Source organism: Gossypium hirsutum, chromosome D02 (genome assembly GCF_007990345.1).
Source record: "Gossypium hirsutum isolate 1008001.06 chromosome D02, Gossypium_hirsutum_v2.1, whole genome shotgun sequence".
Taxonomy (NCBI): domain Eukaryota; kingdom Viridiplantae; phylum Streptophyta; class Magnoliopsida; order Malvales; family Malvaceae; genus Gossypium; species Gossypium hirsutum.
In genome coordinates, this window is record NC_053438.1 from 67217768 (window position 1) to 67240397 (window position 22630).

General features: G+C 34.1%; 2 protein-coding genes across 2 annotated transcripts; both read right to left on the reverse strand.

Annotated features, from left to right (window-relative positions):
- Positions 1-3337: 3337 nt before the first annotated feature.
- LOC107909014 (GEM-like protein 4) lies at positions 3338-5113 on the reverse strand. Its single transcript, XM_016836379.2, has 3 exons — positions 4238-5113; positions 4062-4142; positions 3338-3969 (listed from the first exon to the last, which is right to left on the reverse strand). The coding sequence occupies exons 1-3, from the start codon at positions 4374-4376 to the stop codon at positions 3500-3502; spliced, it is 690 nt and encodes a 229-aa protein (XP_016691868.1). The 5' UTR covers positions 4377-5113; the 3' UTR covers positions 3338-3499.
- A 15123-nt stretch (positions 5114-20236) lies between these two features.
- Positions 20237-21375, reverse strand: LOC107909011 (putative GEM-like protein 8). The gene is made up of 3 exons (XM_016836376.2): positions 21166-21375; positions 20987-21067; positions 20237-20882 (listed from the first exon to the last, which is right to left on the reverse strand). The coding sequence occupies exons 1-3, from the start codon at positions 21302-21304 to the stop codon at positions 20413-20415; spliced, it is 690 nt and encodes a 229-aa protein (XP_016691865.1). The 5' UTR covers positions 21305-21375; the 3' UTR covers positions 20237-20412.
- Between the last annotated feature and the right edge of the window lie 1255 nt (positions 21376-22630).

A 22630-nucleotide genomic window follows, 5' to 3' on the forward strand; every position in this document is an offset into this window, starting at 1 on the left:
GATATATTAGTGAAGGGAAATAAGTGAAAGTGATCAGAAATATTATAGAGAAAGGGAGTTATAAACTTAGTAATCAACATCTTGCACTAAAACAGTTTTTGACAGCAGCAGTAGGTTAACTTTGAAAAATCACCATAAATTGTGGAGATCGAATTAGAGGATGAAAAAAATGAAATTAAATCATATTGAGTCTAGTTTCTCATAGAAGAAATGGTGTAAGTAATGGAATTTTAAATCATGAGATATCATAAATTTTGTGAGACAATGTCAGAATGAATTCGGGTTCCCCTGTTCTGACTTTGTAAAATCATTAAAAATTTTAGAAAAATAATTAGGGGCTTAAATTTATATTTTTAAATAATTAATGAGTCTATTTTCAATAGAAACAAACGGTAACAACATACGAATCCCGTACGAGAAGATAATTAATTTTTAGTGAAAAAGAGTCGAAATTGTCAGACAGCAGAACAAGGATGACTTTAAAGAATAAACTGCACTTATTGACTAAATCATAAAATTCTGAAAATTTTATGGTAAGAATATATGAGATTCTAGTTTCATATAAATTTAGCGTATCTTAATTCGGAGTTCCGTAGCTCAAGATATAAATAATTTAGTGACTATGACTCAAGGGGACAACTTTGAATGAACATATAAATAAATAGTGAAATTATAGATAATGTTATATATAAGCATGTTATATACATTAAGGATGTGGAATGGAGAGGAGGAGGAGAAAAATATATAATTATTCAACTAGCATCAGTTTTCATTAAAAATGACTAATTTGCATATTTTAGGTTCAGAGACTAAATTGAATAAAAGTGAAATTTTAAGGGTAAATTTGTAAAAATGTCAAAAAGTGACCAAGTTGCATGAAATGAATTGTTTTATTATTTAAATTAATAAATTGAATGAAATATTAATTTAGGTCAAGATTGGGTTGAAATTCGAGGAAAGTAAAAAATTATCAAAATGTCCCTGAAATTTGGTTTTTTTTTTGCAATTTAGCCTGGTAAGTTTGTATGAACTATATTTTGTATAATTTTAATTAAAGTGAATGTTATTTGGTGATGAATATTATATAAATATGTATTTTATTATTGGAATTGAATTATTATTGGCAATATGTATAATTATTAGATGCATTGAAATGATTATCGGAAGCTCGATTCGATTGGAAGCTTGTCTGAGATATATCACACTATCCATTGGTTCTATCAGTAATTTTGGATGATTTGATTCTGGTTATAGTGGCATGAATAAGTTAAATTGGCCAACGTTAGCTCATTAATGTTTTGATTTTGATTGGTTATAAATATGAATGCTTGATGAAATAATGAAATGTTTGTAAATTAATTTGTAAACTCCGGTAATGCCCTATAACCTTATTCTGGCGATAGATATGGGTTAGGGGTGTTACAAATAGCAAACTGTAGCCCGTGCACCACCGCTAATGCCTCTGTCATAAAGGTGGAACAAATACAAATGTTGTTTCTCGAACAAGAGCCTAAAATTTGGCCCTTGTTATCTCAGATAATCACTCCTGAGCATGAATGTTTGTTTCTAGTGGCAAAGCTTACATCTATGTTAACTTTGGCATACAGTGATATTGGTGGAGACTAGAGGACCTCAGCCAGAGGAGAATCTAAGAGGAGCTGGCAGGGGCGCTGGCACCCTAAAATGGAAAATTGTTATTTAGGCCCTTTAATTATTTTAAAAATTTTAAATTAATAAAGGTAGAATTGCACTTTGCCCTCCTAAAATTATAAAAATTCGATTTAATCCTTTAAAAATTATAAAGATATAGACTATAAAAAATTAAAATTTCATTCGGCCCCCCTAAAAAATTGTTCTAGCTTCGCCCCTGACCTCAGCCTGTGGATTTGGATGCTTCATTGCGACACTATAACACTCAACTCGGCACATACCCTCGGACAAAGGTGATGAGTTCCTCAACCCTTTGATTGGAATTACCTTCCATGTAACATTTATTTCTTGTAGTTTAAATTGCCCACATTGCTGTTGCGATCTCAATTTTCTTTGCACCTGTATATTGCACATAAAGCCATGATAGCTAGGTGATAAAGTCGAGTTGCGATACACCTGATGGCCATTTAATTCCTAGTTTATCCCAAATTCCACATGTGAACACACAATCTCTACTTACATGATTAACAGTTTCGATATCAGAAAAACAACAAAGACATAAAGCATCTGTAACCACTCTTTTCATGATTTTTTTTTAGGGACATAATTACGCATAAACTTCCAAATTAAGATTTTTACCTTGGATGGACATTGTAATTGCCAAAGTTGTTTGTAAACATTGCACGCAGTCAAGTCTAAGATGGGGGGATTGATTAGCAGGTGATATCCACTTCGAACAGTGTATAAGTCAGAATGTTCATCACTCCAAACCAGTTGGTCATCTTGCGAGTGCCATGGCAAAGGAATATCCATGATGCAATTAGCTTCATCTTCAGTAAAAATTGAAACTATAAGCTCCAAGTTCTATTGATTCGTACCTGGAATAATTAAATCCGAAACCAAATCAAGTCCAAGTCCATCACTTCTCGGTGATTTCACCCTGCGCAAAGGAACCTTAGGCAATCAAAAATCGTTCCTTAACAAAACTGACGAACTCGACCCAATTCTCCATTGTAAACCATATTCAACAACCCTCTAGAGCACCAGATGCTACGCTATGTCAGAGACAGATTAGAACCAATTTTGTATTTTTAAATTGATTGATTCTAAATCCTTAATTATTTTTTTAATTAATTAATAACTATACATGACAATTTTATATATTGACGAATAATAAATTATTAGATATGTCACATAAAAATATTTCTTTATATTGAAACATCAAATTATTGTAGTATATATATTAGCTAAAGGGGAAGCGAGGGCCCTTACCTGGCACCCCTAACTTCATCCTTGATCTATCACTTGAAATGTGGAAACAAGCGGTGGAGTAGAACAATTTTTGTAAATACTTGCTCCCTACCAACTCTTCCATTACCATCACCTCTTACCACAAGCATTGCAATTACTTGATCGAAATAAACCATTTTTAAGTGGATAAATTCTGCTATTAATCCATTTCTTATTTGTAAGTTATAGAAATTAATCATTTTTAAATGGATAAATTCTGCTAAAATTGCTGTCCTAATCATAAATCTGCCACACTTACAGTTGCCAATTGCACAATTACCTGCATAGATACCTGCAAATTCTCTCCCAATGGCTTATTTAAAGACTAAACTCATTACTGACACAACGTACTTGTAAATAAAACGTATCTTAGTCAGGTTACAATGGACAATTCCAATTGAGTAAAAATTGGCATAAAATAGAATTTAAATTTGATCCTTAATTAAGGATGGTATATAATGTATATTCAATCTAGAACAACAATTTGTTTTTACAATTGTAACAGTGATTTACTGATTACTCATCCGCATTTCATCTCATGAAAAATTTGTTAAGCCACCTAGAAAGTGTCAACATCACCCAGTCTCTGTGAGAGTACCTGCTGCAGACATTTGAAAGCTTTGTGATAATTCAAGAACCCCATGAACCAGATATCGAAACCATCCACTGTCACAATTTCCACGTACTTTTGCCATGGTTTCTTCATGTTTTCACTCTGGTTCACCCCCTTTATTTTCTCAACTGGAACCACAACCTTGTAATGGACTCTCAGAAATTCTCCATTTGCAGAAGGTACTTTGATTGATCTATCACTGCAAAAGGCAACCTTTTCGGATGAGATGAAAAGTAGGCCAGCAATAGGGCCTGCTGTTGTTGATAAATAGCATTGGCAAGCCTTCAACAGCTTCTCCCCTTCTTTGAAACTAAACAATTGCTTGAAAATCTTCTCTAACCCTCCTACTTGAAGAATCCTTGCCCCTAAACTCAGCTTTCCCTTCACTGTTTCACTGATCTTTGGCCCCAGTCTCACTGTAGTTTCAAAAATGAAAACTATAGCTTTCATTTCACTTTAATCTTAAGAGACATCATTAATATAACTGATAGCTTTAGAGTGTTCATACCATGCTCTCGGACTCCATGGGCGAACGTATCGGTTTTCTTCCCTAGCAAGTTCATCCTTTTGAGTACAAAGTTTCCTTTGCCTGCAATTAGAAACAGTTTCTCATTAGAAAAAAGAAACAACTTTAACATGAAATTCCCATATTCACCATTGGTGAAGATTGAAAGGGAGACCTACTTTTTGTACACCCTTGTGATGAAACGTGGTATTGGCCAGCAGCATCAGGTAAGTATTGCCTTGATGTTCTTCTCTCAACTCTATAACTTGCTGCTTTGATTGGTACTCCAATAACTTGTTTAAGCATCTGGTTCTTCATTTTTTTTCTTTTTTTTGATGAATGAAATGGAATTCAATGCCAACGAGCTGTTGAATGTTTCTTGAGGTTGTGATGAATCATGATTTTTGGGAAATGGTGTGTATTTAAAGGGGGTGTAGAAGTGGAAGTTGAATCTAACTTTTTTGGTGCATGAGTCACCAATAGCTCATCAATTCCAAAAGTTAGAATTTGAAAGCAAAAAATGAAGGAAGATTATAAGAAGATTTGGTTCCTTTAAGAAAAAGAAAAGATCCTTACTAATGAAGTCCTCCAACATGTTCAATAGACCAAACTCTAATACGAATATCCTGTATATTCAACTTTTTTAAGTATAAATAAATAGAAAACAACCATGGGAAAAAAACATAACTAAATGGAAAAGGCATAGACCTTGAAAATGGGCAGTGCAGTAAAAAATATAAAACAATACCCTGTGTAGTTGAGACAACCTTTTAAAGTAACTTTTTTTTCTCTTTTACCGACTCTAAGAAGATGTGGTTTAGCTACTTTCTGAGTTGGCATTGTAGCTTTCTGATGTCTGCCACTCCTTACTGGTCAAGAAAGAAAAGCAATGAAAGGTTCACATCAACCAGCACAAATTGCATATTAAGGGATACGATAAGATGCATCTTGCACGATAATGCAGTGACATCCATGAGCATGTGAGATCAACTGTGATGCTGAACAGCATCTTTGTTTATTGGACATTTTAAAGAGCTCTGAGTAGTAGCTCTCTCCAAAGTTGTTGGGTATTATTTTAAGTTGGATTTCTTTGTTTAAGAAATGATAAATATTGGTATTTCATATTATTTTCACAATACTTTTGTTGCTAACAATTTGGTGAGCAATGATTTATTTGCTTTGCACTTTGCAGCTCTCTATGTTTAGCACAGGTGAAAAGATGGTAAAGTGCTGGATTTATAAATAGCTCAAAAATAGTTTAAAATTCCCAAATTCATTATGTACTTTCACATGGTGCAGGATTTTTCCATACAATCTCTTTTCCTTTTACACAGTTAATCCCTTTAAGGACAGGAATTATGGTTACAATCTTCATTTTCCTGTCAGTTAAGGGATCTTAAAAACCCCAGGAGCTTCTATTCTATATGTGATGCATTCCAGAAAGTGGGGTTTCTATAAAGAACTATGGACTCCAATGGTCAAACAAAAGAAGCAACCACACCAAGTTAGCGTTCATATGCTTAACTGGAATGCATTAACTCTTTTTAAACATTCTTTAATTTGTAATACTGAGGTGGAAATGAATGGGGAGTAGGCCATGTAATATAAAGATTTAGACTCACATCACCGGCTTTTTTCCAATGCCCAAATCAACAATCAAGACTATGATATTGTGAAGCATTTGCTTAACATAAAAGCAAGCAACACAAGAACGGAGGGAGTTCAAGGAAAACATATCATAGGAGCATCCCATAATTGGCATGATGTAAGACTGCCACCTCAGGAGCATTCCCTAAATGAATTAGAAAAAGTTGATAATAGGGGCCGAATAAAGGGAGGGTTGGCTGGCTTTCACAAGTGCTGGCAACACGGAAAATTAATAGTTGGTAAGATTCATTATGGTTTTTCAGCCTCAGAACCAATTTTAAGCAAAAAATAATTGCTTACTATTATTTAAGTTTTTTACTGTCTCACCCTTAATCAGGTCATCAACTTGATAGAAATTAACCATTTTAAAAGATTAAATTCTATTATTAATTCATGTATTATGTCTAGGTTTTTTATTCATTTGCATGCGCACAATAATTTGATTAATTTTAGTCTATGTACTTATTTTTTTAAGTAATGTGGGATATGGATTTTTATATAAACTCATAACTCCTTTGCCTTTTGTACCCAAGTGATGTGAGATTCATTCCCTTGCTAACAAATTACTTTGTTCCTACTCACAAAAGTGAAACTTTTTACAACATAAACATTAACAAAATATATTGTGTAATAAGTTGGTGTTGATATTTAACAAATTATATATTCTAGATGCAATGCTAGATGCAACTCAACCTGCATTTAGATTTTTGTGTAACTTGCCATATATGTATAAACATTTTTTATTGAAAAACTTTGAACTTTTTTAATGCATATCTCTAAGAATTTTAGTAGCAATTTTACTCTTAGAAGACTTTCAATGGGATCAAATTTACCTAATTAAAGAGATTTGGTTCCTTAGAAGATTATTCCTAGAAATTTCTCTTTTTTTATTCTATATTAAAGATCTGATCTAGCTAAATTCAAGGAGATTGAGAACACTAACATTTTCATTCTAAGGAATTTATTTTAGTGCATAATTGTTTTGTACAAAATATTCTCATTGTTTAGTTTATAACTAATCTTTCAAGTGAAAAGATTTAGTTGAGAGAGTAACCTAGTTAATATATAGGAGTGGGATTGCAAGTTAATGAGTGAGTTGAACTTAAATCACATCATGTACTATAGATTGATAGTGGATTACTCTATCAATAAAACTGCACAAATATAGGAAGTTTTTAAATTGTGTAACTAACTTCTATTTCCATCTCAATTTTTTCCTGATTTAGTTAGTAAATCCAATTGCAACTAAACATGCAACTAGAAGACAAAATAACGAACTCTCACAATATTAATCAATTGTACATTCCCCAAACTACTATCGTAGTAAAATGAATTGTGACATTCATTGATTCAATCGAATGAATTATATAATTAATCGTACAATTATTAATAAAATTGAATCAATCTATTTACAAATGAAATGACTAGGTGGTGTACAAGTAATTTTACGAGTATTAATCAACGTAATGCTTCTAATTACTGCCATATCTAATGAATTATGACAATAATCGTACAATCATTGATTCAATTGAATCGATCTAGAGTGACATTGTGGTGTTTGCAAGCACTGTTCTTCAGTACATTGTATCAACACTCTTATCCTCATTCTTGTCTTCCATATCCCAATTTAGAATGGAACTACTCATTGCCTTGTAAGTGCATTAACACATTTCTCCATTTATTTTTAAGCAGTTGAAGATTATTTGCAAATCATATTATTAGTTGCTATATGAAACCTTTCCCACAAATGCAGCAAAAATCGCACAAATCATATTATCTCCTTTTATTCTCAACTCTCAAACCCACCCATCTATGAAAAAACAACACAAACTACAGCAAAAATCTACCTTGAATGTACCTTGAATTATACGCTAATCTTAATATCAAAATATGTATAGGGTTATTTTTACAGCTTTTGTGTTGGAACTAAGAAAACAAAAATGTGTTTGACAGAAACTTAGGCAATAAGCTTCAATTTCTTGTTGATCAAACAAGAGAATCAACTATAGTTTTGTGAACTTAAAAGTGCTTAAGTAAAACTAAAAAAAATGAATAAGAATTTGAAAGATTTTCATTACATTGAATAAAGGCATAAAGCCATTACATATACCAAACATTTAACTGGCCAAAATGATGAAACATGCTACTTAAACATTTACCTAACTCCACTAAGTAGCATAGAAACTTGATAAACATAACTTGTACACTTGGTAAAACTGATTTATCAATCTATCAGCACCTAATTACATCAAACATGCTAATAACTTAGTTCATATCTAACTAAGTAACAAAACATTTGCATGGTCTTCAGCAGCAACTTGCATGGCTCGGGGCTGCTTGGTCTACTTCATGGTTTGCATGTAAGCTAGCTTCAACACTCCTCCTTGGCTTGCATGCTACAAACTCCCAATTTTTCTCTCAAATCCTTGAATCTTGACACACAAAGAGGCTTTGTTAAGATATCATCTAGCTGATCTTCAGAACTGCAATGAATCAGTTTAACTTCTTAAGATTGTTCCATTTCCTAACAAAATGAAACTTGATCTTAAAATGTTTTGTTTTCCCATGAAACACTGGATTCTTTGCAATTGCAATAGTAGATTGGTTGTCACATTTAATCTCTGTTGCTTCCCTTTGGTGTAAGTTCAAGTTAGACATGATCTTCCTTAACCAAATTGCTTGGTTTACTGCTCCTACAGCTGCTACATACTCTGCCTAAGCTGTTGATTGAGCAACAACAGTTTGCTGCTCCAACAAAAAATGGTTGAACCAAGGGTAAACAGATACCCTGAGGTTCTTTTCATGTCATCTATCGATCCTGCCTAATCACTATCAGAAAAACCAAGCAGCTTTATGCTTTCCACCTTGGTAAACATTATTCCAAAGCTTTGAGTGCCTTTGATGTATCTGAGAACTCTCTTTGCAGCTTGAAAATGGTTCACATTGCAGCAATGCATGAACCTGGATAAGAGACTAACAACATACATTATATCGGTCTTGTAGCTATTAAGTAGAGTAAACATCCCACCAAGCTTCTATAGGATGTTTCACATACTTTCTTAAAGTCACATTGGCTTGAAAATTTTTCTCTAACAGCAACTGGAGTGCTAGTTGCTTTGCAATTTTGCATAAAGAACTTGTTTAGAATCTTCAAGACAAATGACTTTTGACTCAAGAAAATCCATTGCTGAGTCTCGGGCACTTCTATACCAATGAAGTAGGACATTTCACCCAAGTCTGACATTTCAAACATACTTTCCATATTGCCTTTGAAGTTAGTCAGTATAGCCTTGTTTTCTCCTGTCACTAGCAGGTCATCCACATATAAGGAGACTATGAGCTGTGTTTCATCACCCTCATTTTTCACATACAAAGTTAGCTCACTGATGCTTCTTTTGAATCCCAAGCTCACCAAGTATGTGTCAATTCTGGCATACCAGGCTCTTGGAGCATGTTTTAAGCCATACAAGGCTTTTCTCAGCTTGTAAACATTGTCTTCTTCACCAGGAAATTTGAAACCTTCAGGTTGTTCAACATAGATCTCCTCATCAAGAAATCCATTGATGAAGGCGGATTTTACATCAAGTTGATGTATTTTCCACTGCCTTTGTGTAGCCAATGCAACCAGTAGTCTGATTGTATCAAGCCTTGCCACTGGTGCAAATGCTTTAAGGTAGTCAATTCCATATTTCTGACTAAATCCCTTCATAACCAACCTTGCTTTTAGTTTGTTCAAGCTTCCATCAGCATTTTGTTTGGCTAAAAACACCTATTTCACTCCTATAACCTTTTTGTGAGTTGGTCTTGTAACTAACTTCCAGGTTTTATTTTTGTGAATCATGGTCATCTCATCCATCATGGCTTGCTTCCATCCTTGCTGAGTTTGAGCTTCTTCAAAACAAGTTGGTTCAACAACAGCCACATCAGCCCTCTCATATATTTCACTCAAGGGTCTGGTTCCCCTAACTGGCTCATTATATATCTCCATTTCAGGAACATTTTGATCTCTTTCAATCTAATCTATAGCCAAGTCTTCAGCAATAGCTTCTGGTTCACTTTTATCCCAGTTCCAGCTTGACTTCTCATCAGATACAACATCTCCGCTCACAAAGACCCTTTTGGTTGTAGGATCCAGAATCCTATAGCCTTTCTTGACATTGTTGTAGCCCACCAGAATGTCAGGCTGAGCTTTCTTGGCTAACTTGTCTCTTTTGACTGTAGGAATATGTGCATAACATATGCATCCAAACACCCTCAGGTGAGCGAGTGATGGCTTGAAGCCAAACCAAGCTTCAAATGGTGTTTTTTCAAGCAATGCTTTAGTAGGCAGCCTGTTTTGAAAATATATTGCAGTGTTAAATACCTCAGCCCAAAGAGTTTGATGCGTTGTTGAGAGCACCAAAAATATCCTATCCCTATAAAATAACGAAAATAATAGTATAAGGGAAGTAGAGTCAAATCCTCAGGGATTAGATTTGTACAAGTTCCTATTCCTCGAGATCCCGGACAGAGTCGTACCTAAGAAAACCTGCATACTTGGAAAAAAATAAAAAAAAAATAGAATTAAAAGTTTAATTGAATTGAAATTGCGTTAATTGAAATTAAAATTGTAAAGATAAGCAGAGTTGAGAAAATAGAGTTTTTTTTATGGAGAGATTCTAACCTCCGGTTGTCTCAATCCTCCTTAGGTTTAATCCTAGGCTTTTAGGTGATCCTTCTCGAACAGATTAAGCAAGTTATGGTGGAAGAGAACGCCTACGACTACCAGCTCCACTTAGATTTTAGACTTCCGATTTAGAGGAACCTGACTCTAGCCAACCGTCGCTTTTCTGAGACCGTCTTACACTAGATCATCACTTCTCAATGGCGAATGCCACGCCATTTTGTCTTTTGGGCTCGACAACCATTGACGCAGTAAGCTAACGAACTGACTGTGCAACCTTCCCAAAACATACAAAGCGGTCGTCTTTGCACAAGATGAAAAGATCACTTTTGAAGGGACATGGATGGAAGCGTCAGCCCCATAATGCGAAGAAACGATAAATATTCGTTGAGAAGGCTAAGCGCGAATTCTAAGCCTCATGAACCCTTTTTGGGGAATCTCGACAACCTTTGGCTAGATGAATTTAGTGGCTCATGCTTTTTGCAAAAGAAAAAAGAAATAAACTTAATAAAAATGGAATTTTATTGAATAAATGAAAGAAACAAAGGCTAAGCTTTTTGGGAGAGAGAGCTTTACAGAAAAGATGAATGAAATTGATGCCACTCCATCCTCTATTTATAATACTTAGAAAACCTAGTCTATTCCTATCTAAATTCTAAAAGATAAATAAAGATAAATTGAGATAAAAACTAAAACTAAATCTAAAAAATAATCTTAACAATTATCCTAATATAATTAAAATTTAAATAGAGTCTTGTGTTTATAAAATCTCTTCTTTTCACTTTTGCCCCATGTCTTCCACACTTTGCATTTTCGGCGTTACTTTTTTCCTATTTCGCATACTGGCCCATTTTATCTTTAAATTCACGCTTTTTGCCCCTAAATTTCCTTTTGCCTTCAATTTAGTTCCTACAAGATAAAAAACCATAAATAGCTCAAATTAGTAGGATCATACCCAAAATATGTAATTAATATATAAAAATATGTCATTCCAGAGTATTATCAAATTCCCCCTACTTAGCTCATGCTTGTCCTCAAGTATGGTTTCTATCCACTGTGTAATTTAGATTTTACCATGAAAGAAATATAACTCTAAAGTTGTATAAAAATTAGGCATAATGCATATGAAAAATAAATAGAACATTTAGCCTGCTTTAAGTAAAACTGAAAAAGTATTCCAATTTAAACACACAAAAATCAAAATCGACTTGGATTATTTCATGAAAATTAGGTAATTTACTAAACTTACCAAGACACCCTATTTGTTTCCACCTTTAGCCCCCCAAATGTAATTCTTTATTATTATTTTTTACTTGTTTTTCCTTTTTTTTCCTTTTCTTAAGAATATATTGAACCTTTTGATGCGAAGAGAGATGACACCCAAGCACCCCACCCAGGTTACTCAGCCCAACACACTCTTAAAAGTATTTATATGTTTTTTTAAAAGAATATATTGAGCCTTTTGACACAAAGAGAGATGACACCCAAGCACCCCACCCCGGTTACTCAGCCCAACACACTCTTAATTTTTTTTTGTTTAATTCCAGTTAGTGAAGTTTTACCTAACACGTCACACAACTTTTTGACGCAAAGTAGGATGAAAACCCAAGAACCCTACCCCGGTTACTCAATCAATCACGTTTTAAGCTGCGCCTCATAACCACAGAGGCATCAAATTTTATTATTATCATGAAATAGAATTTTAATTTTGGAGGACTAGGAAAAACAATCAAGTGTCAAAAATAAGTTTCGGTAGCTACCTAACAGTCATGAACATAAATTTAGCATACAATTGTTTTAAATGTCCTCTTTGCATTTAGACTTAATCGATTTTACTATAAGCAAGATAGAGTTAGCTTTATTAATCACAATTATTTTAGCCTAATAGAAAAAAAAACAGTGGAGACGAAATCAATATAGCAAATTCATAACTAACTCAGTAGACAATAATCATGCTCGCAGGTCAAACAGTGGGCAATTCTTGGTTAAAATCTTGGGCATGAAAAGAGGTAAAATATTCTTAAAAAATAAATATGGGCAGAAACGAGCACAATGCAGCAACAACAGTAACACAACAGTAAAATCAGCAGATAAAATAACAGAAATAATGAGGAATGCCTCCCCCTACTTAAAACACATTGTCCTCGATGTGAAAAAAAATATTAATAAATATGATGAAAAGAAAGGGTTTAGAACACTCCACATGTCATTTTTGTTATTGTTTTCGCTCGTTTCCAAATTTATTTTTTTTCAATTCCTTGATTCTCCTAAATATAAGAAGAGAGATAAAATTTATTAACATGTAAGAAAATAAAGAAAATAGAAAATATAAAAATAAAAATAAAAAATAAAATAAAATAAAATTGGGTTGCCTCCTAACAAACGCTTGTTTAACGTCGTTAGCTTGACGCCTCAACTAGTATTGGGGTTGTTTCAACTGAATTTTTTCGTTCGTATGGGCTTGGAAATTCTCATTTTTACCACATGCACCATATTTGGGTTCAATCGTCCTTGTGCCTTTTGCTTTGGTTTCGTTTTTTCCTCCAAGAAAATTTTATGTGTGCCTGTCAAAGGGTTAATCCCTTTTAAGTCTGCAATGGTCTCATCATTCTCCAAAAATATGCATTTGAGATGCTCAGGAAGTGGTTTGAATTCCTGATCTGGTTCCTACACAACAAAAGGTAGAAGTTTAGTGTCCATTGGAGTCAATAATTCATTAACATATTCACAAATAGATCCTGAATTGAAATTATCATCAAAAAATGTTTCAAGTTTATCTTCATATGATGACGCAAAAGTTTCTTCTACTAATGAGTCAATTATGTCGACACTGTTTACGTTCAAGATTTCATTCGGGTGACAAATAGAGCCATAAACGTTAAACTTCACGATCTCTCTGTCAAACTCCATCGTGAGAGTTCTGCTACGCACGTCAATCTTAGTGCTAGCGGTACTAAGGAAAGGTCAGCCCAGCAAGATGGCCGAAGATCCAAGAGTGTTATTCTTTTCCATTTTTATCACATCAAAGTCTGCACGAAATATAAGATCTTTGACTTTTACCAATACGTCCTCGAGGACTCCTTCGGGATGCATAATAGACATGTCTGCTAACTGAATGATAACACCTGTTTTCATAAAAAACCTACGCTAAGTGATTCATAAATAGAAAAAGGCATGACATTTATGGAGGCCCCTAAATCACATATAGCTTTTTTAATTCTGAAGTGACCTATTTTGTATGGTATCGCAAACATGCCCCTATCTTTACATTTTACTGGCATCCTCCGCTGTAACATCGCTGATACATTTTTACTAATACTTACTCTTTCATTTCCAGTCAATTTTCGCTTGTTGGTGCAAAGCCCCTTAAGGAATTTGGCATATTGCAGAATTTGTTTGATGACATCCAACAATGGTATGTTGATCTCGACATTTCTGAATGTTGTAAGGATCTCTTTTTCCTCCTTACCTCTCCGACGTTGATTCAATCGTCCTAGAAACGAAGGTTGAATTATGGGCAATGGAGGTTTCATTCGGACTTGTTCATCGTTCTCCTACTTTTTCTGGGTGGAATCTTGATCAATATTCTTGCCAGGATTTGGTTCCAGTACATTTCCACTTCGCAACGTCACTGCATTTGCATGTTGTCTTGGATTAGGTTCCGTTAGTGACGGCAGCTTCCCTTGTGAGTTTATTTTCTCAATTGATGTGGTCAATTCTCTTATAGACGCCTCGATTTTCTGTTGAAAATCCTTTGTTTCCTTTTGGAAATTAAGAGTTTCCGTTGTATTTGCTGTTGGAAATCAAGCATATTAGTTGCTAATTTATTGACTATGGTTTCTAGAGAGGTACCTGAATCTCGCGGTTGTTATGGAAACCAATTTTGGTATGGCTGGTTATACTGCATGTTTGCCCTATAACTCAAGTTAGGATGGTCTTTCCATCCTGGGTTATATGTATTTGCATAGGGGTATATCGACTTTGGGGTGGTCCAAGAAAGTTTCCCACAACATCTAAATGGGTCATAGTATCGTCACATAAATTAGGACATGCATCAGTTGTATGTTCGGATGTTGCACAAATTTTGCACAGTTGGGTTGGTCATATTTTTACTGCAAAAAGAGAGTTCATAATATTAGTAAGTCGATCAACTTTATCTTTTAAGGTTGAATTACTTAGCTAGTAAACCCTTCTAGTGGGTTTAGGATTGGCTTGGAATTGCTGAGTATTTACAGTCATCGTGGATATTAAGTCTCTTACTTGTTGAGGAGTTATATTGACCAACGCTCCTTCACTGGTGGCATCTACCATATTCATCTCTATGGGCTTTAAGCCATCGTAGAAGTATTGGAGCAGAGACTGTTCTGTGATCCCATGTTGTGGGCAACTTGCACATAATTTCTTGAATCGCTCCCAATAGTCGTAAAGAGACTCTACTTCTTTTTGCCTTATCCTAACGATCTCTCTTCTTAACTCAGCTACACGCGTTGCTGGAAAAAACTTGTTGAGAAACAATCGGGAAAGATCAGTCCAAGTTGTAATAGATCTAGAGGGTAGATAAAACAATCATTCCCTGGCAAAATCTACTAGAGAGAAAGAGAAAACACGCAATTTTATTTGATTCTCAGTTACGCCCTGATGTTTCATACGAAGACAAACCATATGAAACTCTTTTAGATGTTTGTATGGATTTCATTTTGTAATCCGCGGAAAGTTGGCAGTAACTGGATTAATCCTGACTTTAATTCAAAATTAGTATCCATAGTAGGATACGCAATGCATAACAGTGATTGTTCTGCAAGAGCTTCGACCAACTGCCGAATCATTTGAGCCATAGGTTGATGTGCTAGATTTCAGTTTTCGTTAACCCTAGTGTTAAGCACTTCTTCTGGTGGATCGTCTCCTACTCTTTCGTTTTCTAATGTTTGAGTAGGGTTTTCGTTAACCCTAAACTCAACCTCGTCGTCTACTTCTATTTCTAGAGGTGGGTTACTCTGAGTCCCTACCACCCCTTACTATTTTTTCCGTAACTTCGTTTCCTTGCAATTAGCTCTCGCATTCTTTTCTATCTTTGAATCAAAAATGGAATTTTATTTGATAAATGAAAGAAAGAAACAAGATTAGTACGCTACCAGTCCTCGGCAACGAAGCCAAAATTTGATGCATAGTTGAGAGCACCAAAAATATCCTATCCCTATAAAATAACGAAAATAATAGTATAAGGAAAGTAGGGTCAAATCCTCAGGGACTAGATTTGCACAAGTTCCTATTCCACGAGATCCTGGATAGAGTCTTGCCTAAGAAAACCTACGTACCTGAAAAAATAAAAAAAACATAATTAAAAGTTTGAGTCAATTGAAATTGCGTAAATTGAAATTAAAATTGTAAAGATAAATAGAGTTGAGAAAAGAGAGTTTATTTTTATGGAGAGATTCCAGCCTCTGGTTATCTCGATTCTCCTTGGGTTCAATCCTAGGCTTTTAGGTGATCCTTCTCGAACAGAATAAGCTAATTATAGTGGAAGAGGACGCCTACGACCACCAACTCCACTTAGATTTTAGACTTACGATTTAGAGGAACTTGACTCTAGCCAACCTTCACTTTTGTGGGACCATCTTACATTAGATCATCACTTCTCAATGGCGAATGCCATACCATTTTTTCTCTTAGGCTCGACAACCACTGATGCAGTAAGCTAACAAACTGACTGTGCAATCTTTGCACAAGATGAAAAGATCACTTTTGAAGGGACATGGACGGAAGCATCAGCCCCGTAATGCGGATAAACGATGAATATTCATTGAGAAGGCTAAGCGCAGATTCTAAGCCTCATGAACCCTTTTTGGGGAATCTCGACAACCTTTGGCTAGATGAATTTAGTGGCTCATGCTTTTTGCAAAAAAAAGAAGAAATAAACTTAATAAAAATGGAATTTTATTTAATAAATGAAAGAAAGAAAGGCTAAGCTTTTTGGGGGAGAGAGCTTTACAGAAAAGATGAATGAAATTGATGCCACTCCATCCTCTATTTATAGTACTTAGAAAACCTAGTATATTCCTATTAAATTCTAAAAGATAAATAAAGATAAATTGAGATAAAAGCTAAAATTAAATCTAAAAAATAATCTTAACAATTATCCTAATATAATTAAAATTTAAATAGAGTCTTGTGTTTATAAAATCTCTTCTTTACACTTTTGCCCCCAAGTCTTCCACACTTTGCATTTTCGACGCCACTTCTTTCCTATTTCACATGCTAGCCTATTTTATCTTTAAATTCACGTTTTTTGCCCCTAAATTTCCTTTTGCCTTTAATTTAGTCCGTACAAGATAAAAAACCATAAATAGCTAAAATTAGTAGGATCATACCCAAAATAAATATGTAATTAATATATAAAAATATGTCATTCCAGAGTATTATTAGAGTTTTAGGAAAATTTCTCTCAAACATCAAGCATCTAGCCATATCCATCAAGCATCTAGCCATATCCATCAAGCATCTGGCCATATCCATCAAACTTCTATTCTTTCTCTCACTGATATCATTCTGCTAAGGTGTGTAAGTGTTGGTGAGCTAGTGTTTAATGTTTGTTTCATCACAAAAACTTTGAAACATTGCTGAAGTATACTCTATGCCATTGTCTGACCTTAGTGTCTTGAGCTTGCAACCTAATTTTGTTTCTACTGCAGCCTTGAATTTCCAAAACACTGATGTCACTTCTGATTTGTGCTTGAGAAAATAGCCCCAACAAAATCTTGAGTAATCATCAATGAAAAGAATAAAGTACATGCTGCCAATTAAAGATTCAGTTCTCATTAGGCCACACACATCAGTGTGGACTAATTGCAACTTCTCAGAGGCTCTCCAAGCCCTGTTCAAAGGAAATGAAAGTCTAGCCTGCTTTCCTAGCTGGCACTAGGGGTGTGCATAATTCGGGTAAAACCGAAAAAATTCGGTTAACCGACCGAATTCGGTTAATCGGTCGGTTAACCGAATTTTTTCGGCCGGGGGTCGGTTAATTTTTTTATGATTTTTCGGTTAACGGTTAATTCGGTTCGAAACCGGTAGGTTAACCGAAAATTTTCGGTTAACCGAAAAAATTAATAAATAAAATTATCCAACCCAACCCAAACTCAATTACCCAACCCAATAAAACTAAAACTAAAGTTTACCCAATTACCCAATCCAATAAAACTAAAACTAAAAGACAACCCAATTTACTAAAGTCTAAAACCCAATTTACTTTAATAATTTATAAATTTTTTAAATTTTAAAAATAAAAAATAAAAAAAATTCGGGTATTTTTCGGTAATTCGGTTAATTCGGTTAATTCGGTTAATTCGGGTAATTTTTAACCAAAAATAAAAAATACATAATTTTCGGTTAATTCGGTTAACCAACCTTATTAACCGAAAAAATTTCGGTTCGGTTAAATTTTTTTTAAAAAAAATCGGTTCGGTTAACGGTTAAATTTTTTGAAAGGTCGGTTAATTCGGTTATAGTAATTTCGGGTCGGTTAACCGGTCGGTTAACCGAATGAACACCCCTAGCTGGCACACTTTACAAACATCCTCCTTTGTGACTGATTTTGTGAAGTTTTCAACCAAGTCTCTTTTGGTCAGCTGAACTAGATATTTGTAGTTAACATGGCCCAAATTTTTATGCAACAGCTTAGATTCATCTAATGCAGTTATGTAGACACAAACTAACCTTTTACTCCAATCGACAACAAAGATTCTGTCAGTCATGCATACTGACATGAGCTTGGATCCACTTGGATCACTAATTAGGCACTCTTTATCCTTAAAAACCACAGAGTAACCCTTTTTCAAACAGATGAGCTATACTAAGTAGATTTCTATCAATTTCAGGTACTAACAAGACATTAGAAACAAGTTTGGTACCTGTAAGAGTGTTAATCAGCAGTTCTCCCTTACCTTCTACTTTAATGTAGTGTTCATTGCCCACTTTTACTCTTGTGCTGAAGGATCTGTTAATGCTTTTGAAAATGGTCTCATCAAGTGTCATGTGGTTTGTGCAACCACTGTCTATCAGCCATCCTTTTGTGAGTTTTCTTCTGGTGGTTGAACAAGAGACAACAAAGACTTGTTCTTCTTGATCACAACCTTCTTCTGCCACTTGAGCTTCAACTCTAGGTTGTTGAGGCTGATTTTGCTTCTGCTTGCCTTTATTTCTGCAAACTTTGTCAACATGACCCATCTGTTTGTAGATTTTGCACTGAACATCAAGTCTGAACCAACAATTTGCCTCTGGATCGCTAAGCCTTCTACAATGTGAGCAAGGTGGATATCTTCTTCTTACTCCATCTCTTCTAGGCTTATCTGACCAAGTCTTCTTCCCTTTATAGCCAGAGGAGCTCGAGGTTGGTTTGCTCTTGGCTTGGAAGGCACCTTCTTGGTGCTATTCCTGTCTGTTGGCTCTTCTTTGTTCCTGAGCATAAAAAGCATTGATTAGCTCAGTCAAAGAGATGCTCGACAGATCTCTTGAGTCTTCCAGGGAGGAGATTTTGGCTTTATATCTTTCAGGTGAGGTTGAAATAACTTTTTCCACTATTCTAGCTTCACTAAACTAGTCCCCAAGCAATCTGATGCTGTTCATAACAAACATGGTCCTGTCTGAGTATTGTTTAACTATTTCTACTTCCTTCATCTTCAAATTTTCAAAGTCCCTTCTTAAATTCAAGAGTTGTTGCTGCCTTGTTCTTTCAGTTCCTTGAAACTCCTCCTTAAGCCAGTCTCGTGCTTATTTTGGAGACTCATAGGCCATAATCCTTGTGAAAATCAAATCTGACACGCTGTTTTGAATACAGGACATTGCCTTGTATCTCTTGGCTCTGTCATCAAAGTGCTGTCTAATCTGAGCCACTGTGGGGTTGGCTCTCAAAGGTGGTGGTTTTACATCAGCATTAATAACCTCCCACAAGTCGAATGCTTGTAGGTAGGTCTTCATATTTACTACCCAAATGTGGTAGCCTTCACCATTGAACACTAATGGTGGTGCTGGAGAGAAACTAGATGAAAACATTGCTTTAGAGGATTGAAAAGAGTGAGGTCCACTAAGAAATCAGCTCTTGATACCAATTGTTGGAACTAAGAAAACAAAAATATCAAACTTTGACAGAAACTTAAGCAATAAGCTTCAATTTCTTGCTGATCAAACAAGAGAATCAACTATAGTTTTGTGAACTTAAAGTGCTTAAGTAAAATCAAAAAAATGAATAAGAATTTGAAAGATTTTCATTACATTGAATAAAGGCATAAAGCCATTACATATACCAGACATTTAGCTAGCCAAAATGATGAAAAAATGCTACCTAAACATTTACCTAACTCCACCAAGTAGCATAGAAACTTGATAAACATAACTTGTACACTTGGTAAAATTGATTTATCAATCTATCAGCACCTAATTACATCAAACATGCTAATAACTTAGTTCATATCTAACTAAGTAACAAAACATCTAATTGAAGTAACAAAACATCTGCATGATCTCAACAGCAACTTGCATGGCTCGGGGCAGCTTGGTCTGCTTTATGGTCTGCTTCATGGTTTGCATGTAAGCCAGCTTCAACATTTTGCCATACAATTTCTAAGCATTGACTAGTTCTAGTGATAACGGTTGCAACAAACAAGGCACGAAAAAAAAGTTGCCAAAATGCTGTCCTATTCATAAATCTGCCACATTTACACTTGCCTACTCCACATTTTCCTACATATACATGTTAATTCTCTCGTTATGGCTTATTAAATTTGTGCTTGCAAATAGGCATATCTTATTCATGCTACAATGGACAATTGTAGTCTAAGCTAGACATGCTCCAAAACGTATTCGTGCCAGATATAAAGAATCTCAGTAAAAAGAGAGTAAAAATCAACATAAAATTGAATTTAATTTTGATCCTTAATTAAGGATCGTATATTCAATCTACAACAACCATTTTTACAATTTTAACAGTGATTTACTGATTACTGCTCCACATTTCATCAACAAAACAATCTCATGAAACATTTGTTAAGCCACCTAGAAAGTGTCTACATCATCCAGTCCCTGTGAGATTGCCTGCTGCAGACATTTGAAAGCTTTCTGATAATTCAAGAACCCCATGAACCAGATATCGAAACCATCCACTGTCACAATTTCCATGTACTTTTGACATGGTTTCTTCATGTTCTCACTCTGGTTCACCCCCTTTATTTTCTCAACTGGAACCACAACCTTGTAATGGACTCTCACATATTCCCCATTTGGACAAGGGATTTTGATTGATCTCTCACTGCAAAAGGCAACCTTTTCAGATGAGATGAAAAGTAGGCCTGCAATAGGGCCTGCTGTTGTTGATAAATAACATTGGCAAGCCTTTAACAGCTTCTCTCCTTCTCTGAAACTAAACAACTGCTTGAAAACATTCTCCAACCCTCCTACTTGAAGAATCCTTGCCCCTAAACTCAGCTTTCCCTTCACTGTTTCACTAATCTTTGGCCCCAATCTCACTGCAGTTTCAATAAATAAATAAATAAAGTAAACTTTAGCTTTCATTTCACTTTAATCTTAAAAGACATTAATTAATAGCTGATAGCATAATAGTGTTTCATACCATGCTCTCGGACACCGTGGGCGAAGGTACCAGCTTTCTTCCCTATCAAGTTCATCCTTTCGAGTACAAAGTTCCCTTTGCCTGCAGTTACAAACAGTTTCCCATTAGAAAACGAAACATCTTTAATTACCATGAAATTCGCATATCCACCATTAGTAAATATTGAAAGGGAGACCTACTCTTTGTAGCCCCTTGTGATGAAATGTGGTATTGGCCTGCAGCATCAGGTAAGTATTGCCTTGATGTTCTTCTTTCAACTCCATATGTTGCTGCTTTGATTGGTACTCCAGTAACTTGTTTAAGAATCTGATTCTTCATTTTCTTTCTTTCTTTGATGAACGAAATGGAATTCAATGCCAACGACCTGTTGAATGTTTCTTCAGGTTGTGATGAATATTGATTTTTGGGAAATGGGATGTATTTAAAGGGAGTATAGAAGTGGAAGTTGAATCTAACTTTTTTGGTGCATGAGTCACCAATAGCTCATCACTTCCAAAAGTTAGAATTTAAAAGATAAAGAAAAAAAAAGATTATAAGAAGATTTGGGGCAAATTTAGTGAAATATGTTTTTTTTTAATTAGCAATTGAGGCATTTTTTTTACAGAATAGGTCTGATTTCGGGTGTCAGAAGTTGATGTGGCAAAAAGTGTTTTCCCTATAAATTGTTTTTCGAAAATCACCTTATACCAAAAGCGCTTTCTTTTATATTTGAAATAATTATTTTTATAATATTAAAATTTACCATATCCACTATATAGGTGAAAATATAATCATATTTATAATAATTATTTGAAATATTTTACATATAAAAATAATAATGATATTTGATATAATTATTTGATTTTATAATATTAAAATCTATTATACCCTAGGTGGAAAAAATAAATATTTTCACATATGAAAATTCTATTTATAAAAAATAATTATATTTGAAATAATTAATTAATTTTTTATATTATAATTTACCATACCCACAATGTGAGTGAAAAAATAATTATATTTGTGATAATTTTATTTATAATATTAGAATTTACCATACCGGCAATATACATAAAAAATAAATATGTGACATATAAAAAATTATATATAAAGAAAATTATATCAAAAAATTGGTTGATATTTTTAAAAAATAAAATATATTTAACATAATGATATATGAAAAAATCATTTTTATTATATAATTACATATTTATTATTTTTTCTATATGAATAAAGAAATTACTAAAGAAAAATAAAATAAAAATTTTAAAAACATATTTGTTAATAAAAATGTGAAATTAAAAAACTTATTAATAAAAAATTTTAATTAAAAAACCTTAACAACATTCATAAAAAAAATCCCAAATAAACATGGCAAGGAATCAAATTTCAAACAATTGACTGAAAATGCAAGCATTTAACCATTTAACTAAAGTAGCTAAATTGTCAAAAGAAAACGTGTTTGGTATAAAGCGTTGTAATACCTCAAAAATTATTATGCTATAAAAGTGATAGTAAATTGACATAATGCAAAATGGGTTGTTCAATAAAGAAAAATAAAAAATATAATTGATAAAAGAGAAGGTTGATGGATGCCATGGATGCCAAAGGAAGTTGAATTAAAAAGTATGTTGTGATATATTAATTTAAGACAATGATTAAATC